The sequence below is a fragment of the Mastigoproctus giganteus genome, chromosome 10, assembly GCF_048544385.1.
Source record: "Mastigoproctus giganteus isolate SK-2022 chromosome 10, ASM4854438v1, whole genome shotgun sequence".
Taxonomy (NCBI): Eukaryota; Metazoa; Arthropoda; class Arachnida; order Uropygi; family Thelyphonidae; genus Mastigoproctus; species Mastigoproctus giganteus.
In genome coordinates this window covers 68923581-68935753 of record NC_143584.1, presented here as the reverse complement: position 1 = coordinate 68935753, position 12173 = coordinate 68923581, and the positions used below count along the sequence as shown (strand labels likewise).

Genomic DNA, 12173 nt, shown 5'->3' with positions numbered 1-12173 from the left:
CTCTATTTGGCACCACATTTTGTGAATATTAAATCCTCCTGTACTAATTTCAAATTCACCCTACTATGGAATATTGTTCCCAAATCTGGAGTGCTGCCCCATCCTCTCTCAAGCTTCTAGATTCTATTCAAAAGAGGGCTGTCTGGTTAATTAATGACCCACCTCCTACAAAGTCTCTCTCTCTCTCTCTCTCTCTCTCTCTCTCTCTCTCTCTCTCTCTCTCTCTCATAGAATAGTGTTATTATGGCAAAACACTTCCCACATTACCTGTCTATTACCTCTAACAGTTAGTCTAGTTGTTCCTTGAATTTATTCAAACTACACACTTCTGCAACACCAGTTGAAGGCTGTTCACAGATCTATCCTGCAACCTCATCCTTCCTCAATTTGAATTTATGCCCCTTAAGTGTGCAGTCTGAGCAAGACAGAGAAGGCCATCAGAACTGAGATCACTCAATCCATTCACAGCATTAAACACCTCAATCACATCTCCTCATCTTGCCCCCAAATGCAGCAATTTTCAGAACAGAAGCTATCCCTGGTAAGAGCAAGCACCCTTCTTTTCTCCTCACTAAGCTCTTTGCTTTTTCCTGAACCTGTTCCAACAGATCCACACCCTTCCTGAAATGAGGGCTCCAAACCTCTATGGAGACTTATGATGTGGCCTAACCATTGCCTTATACAATGGGATAATTGCTTCCCTACCCTGCTAACAAAATTACCATATACAGTGGATCCCCTACTTTATGATTAGTTCACTGCACTATTAAATCACTTTATAATGGACTCTCCATAACAAAATACCATTCACTATACGATATGTGGTAAGCACCGTTCATTGTGATCAAGTTTGCAAATTGAATTTTAATTCTATTAAACGCCGAGTGCTGCCCCATCCTCTCTCAAGCTTCTAGATTCTAATAAGCGAAAATTGGAGGAATATTAGCACAGGACATATTCTTGCACCCCTTTTATTATGTAGGTGTGTAGATTTATTCCTTACCTGTAAAAAATTGTTTCTCCTGTTAAACAGAGACCATGCTAAGAAAAGTTTTAACCCCATGTGCCTTGTAGTGGCTCCCCAGGGCTGAATTGATGTTCAGTTTCTACTGCATACCTTTTCTCTAGATGCTTCCATTGGAACTCTTTTACTGAAATGGCATTTGTAATTCTCCCACTCTCTTCCAAACATATTCCATAACCAGTCATCATCTATCCACTGTCCAAATCGAAATTCAACTTTTCTTCTTCTTCCCCATTTATTCCTTCTAATTTCATGAACAATCTTCCTTTGCATGTATTTGCTAAAAATTACAATCTGCAGAAATTCCAGTTTAACGTAAACAAGCACCTTGTGTCTTCTCAGCCTTTGATCCATGCACAGTACGAAGTACTATAGGATCTTATACCTCTTATGTTTTGACAAGTCATTTACAAAAAAAAAAAAAAAAAAAAAAAAATTCAAATTCTTTGTTTGAACCTAACTCTAATGCTATTCTAAAAAGTATACTGTGGTGTTTGTATACATACCCCAAGACTATATTATATCAATAAAATATTTAATTCCAATATAAAAAGTTTTCTCGTATTCTGCCTAGAAAACAAGATAAAGAAAATTTATAAGCTATATCATACATAACACAGGATCTGAATTTTTATAGAACTTATTAATAATAAATACCTTGCCTATCCAATGAGGTTTCACTTCCATGAGTTTGATATGGAACAGGCACTGAACTATAACGACATAATTCTATTTTTTCAAATGTTCTGATGCCCACTGGAGCATCATATAAATATATATCTCCAAACTTTTGAGGTGTAATAACCTGAAGGAGAGAAAAAGAGAGAGAGATATTACACTATACTATGCTATTTTAATACTTTGTTATGCACAATGTATAATATAACACAATGATAGAGAGATGCTGCTTATCAGAAGAGAAGATGCCCGTGAATCTAAGATTCATGGTCATCTTCATAGTTCTTGCTTTATTTAAAAAAAAAAAAAATGGGTAAATTAGCTTTCTGTAATACAGATAACAATAATACCATAAATGCAAGTGTTCTTGCATTTATGGTTCAGTGTTCTCTAATAAGAACACTGAAAATTTCAGACTACTGAAAGGACTTGACTTCAAATTTTACTGTTGATGAATTAAAAATTTATTAGTATTAATATTGGCAAATTATACAAGGAAGCAAACTTGTAGAGCATCAGCCAAAATAAAATAAACCAAGGGGGAAAACAATGCTTCCCATATCACATGTCCATCCTCTCTCTCTAATAATTTGTCCAATTTCTCCTTAAATTTATTAAAACTACCCACCTCCACAATTCCAGATGGAAATTTATATCAGCAATCAACTACCGTCTGACTGAAAGCAAATTTCAATACATCTCTCCTGCAACCATCCTTTCTCAATTTAAATTTATGCCTCTTTATGAGTGTTGTCTAAGTAAAAATAAGGATGCCATCAATATTTAGGTTGCTCATTCCATTCCGGCCTTAAACACCCCAATTAGATCCCCTCACAGGAGCCTACTTTCCAGATGCTGCAATTTGGAGAACATAAGGTAGTCTTTCTTGATATGATTACCTTTTTTTTCTCCCCTCACTAATCTCATTACTCTTCAATGCACCCATTCCAACAAATCTAAATCCTTCCTAAAATGAGGCTTCCAGACTATGGTCATACAATACTCAACATTGTGGCCTTACCATTGCTTTAAAGTATAATAATTACCTCCTTATCACTGCTGGCAAAAATTCTTCTATAACATTGACAAAACCTGATGAGCTGTCATAGCACTGCTCAGAGAACTCCATAACTGCACAATTTCCCCAAGTGTTTTTTTTGTTCTCCACTACCCTTAGTGTGATATGTTATTCTGGGATTACTGCTACCTTTATGCAGTACCTTGTTAATCAGTGTTCAACTTCAATTGCTACTTCTCAGCCCATCTGCTTAATTTTTCTAGATATTGTAGCAGTAACATATTCTGATTATTATCATTAAGCCTGATATATCTATTGATATGATTATCATCATTATATTAAGCCTGATATACTTTTTTGCTGACATTTAAAATGGTTTTGGATTTGGTACATATACTTCACTGTGCAGTGAATAAACAGCTGTGATAGAGTTGGGTGATGGCAGAGAGTTAAAGATAACATTTCTTGTTGAAACCAAATTTCCATCCCTGCACATGAATATTTTTTGGATGCTGTTAAAAACCTGGGATTTTAGTTCAGTGCAGACTTCCCTCTGTGCCGAGGAGGTTGCACCCTGAGGTGACACCTTGTGACAAATTTAGTGTAACATAACAGTAACTAATATTCCTCCAATAGCAGTTGCTTGGAGAAGCTGCTCTGAGTGTCTTTAATTTGTTTCAATTTTAAGGTCTCCAGAATGCAGAACTGAACTAAGAGAACCTGCCAAGCTTTTCATGCCTTCTGTAATAAAAAAAAAATGGGGCCATCTTTCCAGTAGGTTTCTCAGTGTTGGAATGCATAATCAGAAACCTAGGCCCCTGATTTTGCTTCTCTTCTAAGTCTATTTGCAGATGTCCTTACACTGTGAAATTAAATCAAACATCTGCAAAGATGTCTTACTTAAGGTCATGGTTTTCTGATAATGGTCCTGAATTGATTAGGACCCTGCCCTAAGTAAAATATGTTTAATTCTTAACTATTTTATGTAATAATTCAAACATAAAATGAATGGTAACCATAGAACCGTACTGGAAAACATAATAACATCTAGCCTTTACCTAACCTTTATGAGTGAATTCCAAAATCATTATAATCCGGAACTTTCGAAAATTTAAGTATTATTTTTTAAAGATAAAGTATTATTCATCCACCCACTCAAGTACAGTATTACCACTACTAATACAAGCTAAAATTGCAAATTAAAAGTAAAATTATGTGAAAAGTAAATTAGATTATTAGGTTTATTATCTCATATTCCTTTTATTTTGAACTATGCTGTTAGTACTGAGATGTTTTCCCACACAAAAATCATATGCATTTTTGTATGGGAAAATATTTCACTATATATTATGATGAAAGTATTTCATTATGATTACTATTTCTTTAAAATTATTCTTTCTTACTTGATTTGAATTTGGATTCCAAGTACGGCGGCGAGAGGGCTTCCAGTCTTGATTTTGTTCTGAATTAAAGCTTGGAGGAGTTACATTTTGAGGTGGAGGAGGAGGAGGAGGAGGAGGTGGGGGTTGAGCTCCAGGGTTATCCTCACCTGCATATCCTAACCCAGATGGGTCATACATTCCAGGCAAAAGCCGAAGTCTATTCCCAGGAACAATACCCTGTCGTCCACGAAGAGAACATAACCACCATCCTTCCAAGCCATTAGTGTTCTGCTCCAAAACTGTGAGAATATCCCCTTTATGGAAAGCCAGTTCATCTGGTGCTTCTGATATATTGTCATAGAGAGCCTTGGCAAGGCAGTTCTGTAAAATTGAGTAAAAATTTAATATCAGAAAATATTTCTCTGATTCAACAAGGAAATACATTAGAGCTGTACCATAACTTTAAGTTCTAAAAATTATATGAAAAATGGGATATACTCCTTGAAAAAAAAATTAGAATAAGTATTTCCCTGACAATTATATGATTAGCATATAACTGTCGCAGAAATACCAACTGGGTGGTATTACACTCGGGTAGAGGAGAATGAAAGAGACCGGGGGGGGGGGGGGGGGGTAATTGTGTACACAGTACACCTTGAGTACTGTGTACACATCTGGAGGCCTCATTTTATGATGGATATAGAGTTGCTGTAATGAGTACAAAGAAGGGCAACAGGACTGGTGAAGAGAACAAAGGGGATGCGCTTATGAAGAAAGGCTTAAGTTCTTCAAATTGCAGCTTCTTGTGAGGCGATCTGATTGAGGTGTATAAGGACTTAAATGGATTGAGCAGGCTCAATGCTGATGGGATTCTTTCTCTTGCTCAGATTACAAACCTGAGGGGGCATAGATTCAAACTGAGGAGAGACAGTTTTAGAAAAGATGTGAGGAATTTGCCTTTAGCCAGCAGATGGAAATTTTGTTCCAGCAATCAACTATCTGTTGTTGTCCAAGTTGATAGCTTAAATAAATTCAAGGCAGAACTAGACAAACATTTTGAACGAATGTATCAGTGAAATGGGAAGGTTTTTTTTTTTTTTTTTTGGCTGATGCTGTGTAAGCTTGCTTTCTTTATATCATATGCCTTTACTAATATTTACTACTAATAAAATTTAAATATTGACACACTGATAGTGTGTCAATATTGAAATTTTATTCAATATGCATAATTTTTTTTTTATTCATTGCACATTAATTTTATATTATTAGCCTCACACTAGACCCATGCACATCAGTGATATTACATGTGTCATACTGATCAGTAGTCCATAATGCAAAGTGTGTATGTGTGTGTGTGTGTATATATATATATATAATCTTTTCATTGGTGAATTGTGGGTCATCACTGAAGAGATCTGTATTAAGAATTTTAGCTTTGGGGGGGAAGGTTGATGCTATAGAGGTTAAGGTCTTAAGAACAAACCAAAGAGAGTTAAAAAGTAATAAAAGAATAAAAAAATAAACATTATTTTATTATCTCCCACAGCTAAGCTTCTCTTGAAGAATGATTCATCAAGACCTGGACAAGTGAATATGCCCAGCCAAGTGAAATTTAAATTCGGAAGAAAAACAAGTTCACATTGGCAAATTAGGTGACTGGGGAACAATTCATATTCACAATGATTTATTTTAGTCATTTCAATGGCTGAAGCATGAAGGAAAGTACTGTCTTGGTGAAACATTGCTGAGAGGTATTTCGTTTCACCAAGGCATGAAGGGAAGCACCGTTTTGGTGAAACAAGACGTATCAACATTCCTTTTCTTTGAGACTGGACAGCATTTTGTACTCCACTAGTTGAGTCACACTCTCACCACAGTCCTCCTCCAAGCCACTCCTTCTCATCAACAAACTTAGTTTTAAGACCAACAATGCTTATTTTCAGCAGTTGGTACAACAAATTATTTGGGTTAAAAGTGCATTGCATACACAGTGAATGAGAATAGAGGAGCTATGGCATCACCTTGAATGGGCTGCTGATTGTCTCTTATAGCATAATATACTACAGTTACAGTTTGACCATTTGGAACATAGACCACCATTATTATTACTTTAAGAACCCCATACGATCAATCACTGCCTTTCAAACAGAGAAATAACCATCTCTGCATTTATTGGAGGCAATGAGTTTGGAAGTTTCCATTGTTTGAATTCCTACTTATACTCATGTTGATGGTTCTGTGTCTCCTTTATGTTTACAAATCATACCAGCAAATTTTCCAGAACAGCTTCTTAATGTGTCAACAATTCTTCAAGTTTTGAGCAGACCACATTTTTGAACAGGTACTATAAGCTGTAGTGCCTTTGATGAACCAAATTCCTTGTCAAAATAATTTGATCCTATTCACATGAAATGTTTACAGCCTTCACTGTTTTGTGAATCGACAATCACCAGTCTGCCATCACTGTATTCATCAATGTTTTCTTAACAATTAACCTTTGCTGGTCACATTCAATACTCTCCTTCTTGAATTCTGCTGCTCATTTCTTACGCAATTTGCATATGATATAGTATAGTATTATCAATTAATCAATAAAATTTATTAATCTTATTAAATTTCATTGTTAATTACGATATAATTTTTAAGAAGCAAAGAATAATTTTAATATCATATATTTGGATCTTAGAAAGGCTTTCGATACTGTTGCACAGGGAACAGTATCAAATTGGAGCAGTGTGGCATTAGAGGCAAATTTCTGCTATGCATGAAGAGATGGTTGAGTGGGAGAAGACAGAGAATGGTAATCAATGGACACTGTTCTTCATGCACTACTTTTATTAGTGGAGTTCCCCCAGGGTTCAGTGTTAGGTCCATTGTTGCTTTCTGTATTCATTAATGATATTGATATATCAGGCTTAATGTCCAAGTTTGCAGATGATAGAAAGGTCGGCAGGGTTGTTAATGACAATACATTGCTGCAACAGGATCTAGAAAAGTTGAGCAGATGGCCTGAGAGGTGGCAACTGAAGTTTAACATTGACAAATGTAAAGTACTGCATATGGGAAACAGTAACCACAGAGTCACATCAACTGTGTGGTACTACACTGACAATGGTAGAGAGTGAAAAGGACCTGTGGGTAATTGTGCAGGCAGATATGAAGTTTTCTGAGCAGTGCAGATGATCTGCAAGAGTAGCTCATGGTGTCTTGTCAATGATATACAGGAATTTTTCTAGCAGAGATAAGGAGGTGATTATCCCCTGTATAAGGCAATGATTAGGCCATACCTTGAGTACTGTATACAGATGTGGAGGCCTCATTTTAAGAAGGATGTAGAGCTGTCGGAATGAGTACAGAGAAGATATTAGTGAATGGAACAAAGGGTTGCTCTTACGAAGAAAGGCTTAAGTTTTGCAAATTAGTGTCTGGAGACTAGGCACCTGCAAGAGATCTGATCGAGGTATATAAAGCCTTGAATGGTTTGAGCATGCTGAATGCTGATGCGATTCTTCCTCTTGCTCAGAATAGTCGCCTGAGGGGGCATAAATTCAAATTGAGGAAGGACAATTATAGGATGGATGTGTGGAAGTTTGCCTTTAGCCAGTGGGTGGTTGATTGCTGGAACAAACTTCCGTCTGTCGTTGTAGAAGTTAATAGCTTAAATACATTCAAGGCAGAATTAGACAAACATTTGGAGCAAGCAGATGGGAGTACAAAATGTGAAATGTTTGCAGACCTGTCTAGAACAGGACATGATCTAGCCAGGAAGGATATCTTTGTGTGTGCTAGGTGCACAGACTGAAGAAATTAGGAGCCAACTCAGCATTCAGATGGGTGTCTATGAGAGCTTGAGGTGTAGAGTATATTCCCTCAAAGAAATTAATATGAGGGACCCATAAAGCTCTCAGCAGCCCAACTCAATGCCAAAGCTCACTCCTGGGCTTCAGACAACACAATAGCAATCTCCAAGGCAGAATGCACTGGTCCCACAGGAACTAGTTATTGTTGGTGACTTTATTATCAGGGAGATGAGGGATATATTATGCAAAACGGATAGGTGAAACAGGACCAGAGTATGTCTGCCAGGAGTGTAAGTTGATGACATTGTTGGGCAGATATCATCTTTTAAAAGGCACAAAAGGTGATATTGTTGTACACATTGGCACTAATGACCTTAAAGTAAGAGATCCACAGATTTACTTAACATGTACAGATCAATGCTGAAAAAAAGTCACAAGTTAAGGTTAAATTTGAAAGTGTCTGCAATTCTGCCCAGAAACAATAGGAGTGAGCATATGATGAGAGTCTTGTCAATCAATTTGGCCCTGGAGAGATTGTACAAGGCTTATTGGGTAGAATTTTTTTCGGCATGGTCTATGCTTGCTGGAGGTAATTGTGCAGCAGAAGAGACTGCTGCTACAGGGATGGGATACACTTAAAGGTGCAAGAATATTTGCCGATGCTATTGAGGCAGTGTTCGATGGGTCGGAAAACTGCTAGCTTGTGGAGTGGGGGGATTCACAGACTAATAGATTAACGGTAGTCACAAGCAGAGGTGAAAGTGATTCTTGCATTGCTTCAATGGAATGAGCAGCAGCCTGCAAAGCAAGGTACTGGAGATTTCAAAGGTCGCTGGAAGTCATCATGGAACAATTAAATACGTGGATTGTGTATAACTAAGAGTAAGAATAGGTGTATGTATACTGGCATGTACACCAATGCTAGGAGTAAAGTAAATAGATTTGAAAATGAAGTGCTGGTCAAGACATTAAAAGCAGATATTGTAGGGATATCAGAGACATGGTGCCACATGGATATAAGCAGTGCAGAATTGGAATTTGGGGAGTACAATGTGTACAGAAAGGAGTACAATGTGAACAGAAAGGGAAGGAAGGAAGGAAGAAAGGGTTATGCTGTTAGTTAAGAAACACACAAAATCTAAGGAAGTGCATCCAGTTGACATGGGTGGACAGTGCAATGTTGACTGTTTAGTGTGACAAACACTGGGAAAGGGAAAATGAGAGTAGGGGTGTGTTATAGGCCTAATAACTCTGAATGAGTAACAATGAACGGTTTTGCAGAGAAAAAGTTGAACAATTAATCAGAATGTCTGGTAATGGGGGATTTTAAATTTCCAGATATTGACTGGAACTTGTGGATTGGTCACTTGCATGCTAGCAAGATTTCTGTGGATTTATTAATGGATTGTTTTCTACAGTAACATGTTTGAGGGGCAACCAGAGGGAGTAATACTCTTGATCTGATTATCAGCAGTGATTATTTATGCATTAAGAATTTGCAGATAAAGGAACCACTAGGTAACAGTGATCACAGCATACTGATGTGGGATTTACTTAGATGTAACTACCATAAAGGGAAGGGTTTTTGCTTTCGTAAAGGTGACTACAGTGGTCTCAGACAGATTTTAAATTCTATACAGTGGGATGAACTGATGATGTTCCCAACAGTGAATTCTAAATGGGTAGCCTTCGGGGACATAATCTTGGTGGCTGCTGGGCTTTTTAAAACAACTAAGAAACACTGATCAAGGTTCAGGTCTAAATGGAGGTCAGATGAATTAATGTGGCTCGTGGCAGAGAAGAAAAATGCATTCAATGCATACAAATTATCAGGCGACACAGAAGCCTATGGCAGATATAAACTAGTCTGTAATCAAGTCACAAAGGAGGTTAGGCAGGCAAAGGGAGATTACGAGAAATGTATCTTTGGTAAAGGATGCATGCAAAGGAAAACAGCAAAGAGTTCATTACTTATGTAAACTCTAGAAGGAAGGGGATGAATCAGTTGGGTCCACTTAACATAGATGGTTCAACTATTAATGATCCTGCACAAGTAGTTGATAAACTGAATGAGTATTTTGCACCTACATTCATACATGAGGAGTTATTCAAAGAGGAGAATGCAGAAGTTTATCAAACTCTAACAGGGAGTTAATGTTTTTGTAATAACTGAGAACAAAGTGAAGGAGAACTTGTTGAAATTAAACATAAAAAAGGCACCTGGGGCAGATACAATCTATCCAGTTATATTGAAAGAGGCAGCAAGGGAGGTAAGCAAACCCTTAGCCATAATTATATGAGCATCCTTAGTCAGGGGAGGTCCCCATTACTGAAGATGTGCAAATGTATCCCCAATTCACAAAGGAGGGCGCAAAGGAACTATAGACCTGTTAGTTTAACTTGTGTTCCGGGGAAAGTAATGGAGTCACTGGTTAAAGAGGTGATGCAGGATCACTTAGACAAGACAGCAGCAATAGTTCAGACACAGCATGGGTTTGTTAAGGGTCTTGTCTGACCAATTGGATTGGATAATACGATGCGGTCACAATGGAACTGGATGCAAAAAATAATTTTGATATCATATACTTGGATTTCAGAAAGCTATTGATACTGTTTCACATGGAAGACTGCTGTGCATATTGGAACGGTATGGTATTAAGGGCAAATTGCTGCAATGGATAAAGGGATGGTTGGATGGGATACAGCAGAGAGTGGTAATAAATGGACACTGCTCTACGTTGACGAATGTTATTAGTGGAATCACCCAGGGTTTGGTGCTGGGCCCATTGTTGTTTTGTGTATTTATCAATGATATCGATGAAAGCATATCAGGCTTAATGTCCAAGTTTACAGATGATACAAAGGTTGGCAGGGTTGTTAATGACACTAAAGACCGTATGCTACTGCAACAGGATCTAGAAAACTTAGGCAGATGAGCTGAGAAGTGGCAACTGATATTTAACATTGACAAATGCAAAGTACTCTATATGGGTAGCAGTAACCCAAGAGAAATGTACCATCTCTGTGGCACTACACTTAGCGAGGTGGAGAATGAAAAAGACCTGGAGGTAATTGTGCAGCAGATGTGAAGTTCTCTGAGCAGTGCAGACAGGCTGCTAGAACAGGTAATGGAGTTTTGTGAATGATATGTATAGAATTAGCAGGGGCACATTATATCCCCATGGGGCCCAAGGCAAAATGGAATTTGGGGACCACCATAATAAAGAAAAAACTAATAAAAAACATTTTCAATTTCATTTTATTGTGACAAAACAAACAAAACATACGACATAAGAAAAATCTCTAATCCAGAAGAGGGATTCAGAAATAATACATACACTTAAAGTAATAAGTATTTTTATACTACTTTACATGGACTTTTTGTGCTTTTGGGGCTGAGATTTATTACAATGAACTGTTATACAGTTCATTGTAATAAATCCTGTTTGTGATATCATTCTCAATACAAATTATTGCCAAATTACTTAATTTTTCTTGCCCAAGTAAATTTCTAATATAATTCTTAACTCTTTTAACCACAGAGAACTGTTCTTAAAAGAACAGTTCTTCTGATGAGTTCGAAACAGGAATTGACAAAAATATTTTTAAAATTATGTTCACATTAGGAAAAGTTGATATTAGTCCCACTTGAATTGCTTCGTGCATTAAAGGTGAACATAAATTTTAATTTTTTACAAAATGTATAAAATGCATTAATTCTTTAAAAACATTAGTGTCAATGTCATCTGAATAAGTACTGATTAAATTACAGTGGCGGTCAAAAAAACTACATCACTTGTGAATTTTGCAATTAATGTGGGTTGCAGAAATATTAGATGTTATATTTATTAGATGGGATATACAGCTGTATGAATGAAATCCAATAAAAGACTCCACCTGATATTAGCATTAGTAGAGGCATACGATGCAAGAAAGCAATCTTATGCAGCATCAGCAAAAAAATCCCCTTTCATTCGTTCCAAAGACCTGTCCAGCTCAGCCTTAAATTTATTCAGGCTATCATCTTCCACAACAAAATATGGAAGTCTGTTCCACCAATCAACTACCCACTAGATAAAGGCAAATTTCCGCATATCTGTTCTACAACTGCCTTTCCTCAATTTGAATCTGTGCCCCCTCAGGTTCTTAATCTGAGCAAGAGGAAGAATCCCATCAGCATTCAGCTTGCTCAACCCATTCAAGGCCTTATTCACCTCGCAGGTGGCTACTCTCCAGGTGCTGCAATTTGCAGAACTTAAGCCTTTCTTGGT

The 12173-nt window shown here is 37.1% G+C and overlaps 1 protein-coding gene across 3 annotated transcripts in view; it reads right to left on the bottom strand.

Annotated features, from left to right (window-relative positions):
• The window catches only part of LOC150079072 (breast cancer anti-estrogen resistance protein 1-like), a 195545-nt gene that overhangs the window by 8782 nt on the left and 174590 nt on the right, over positions 1-12173 (bottom strand). For 2 of the 3 annotated variants that reach the window (XM_090382654.1, XM_090382655.1), the window contains exons 2-3: positions 4124-4483; positions 1682-1829 (exon numbers count right to left, since the gene is read on the bottom strand). In XM_090382654.1, coding sequence (XP_090238780.1) covers positions 1682-1829; positions 4124-4483 — 508 coding nt within the window. Of the gene's footprint in view, positions 1-1681; positions 1830-4123; positions 4484-12173 lie in introns of those variants that run through there. The other variant, XM_090382656.1, reaches the window with a different exon arrangement.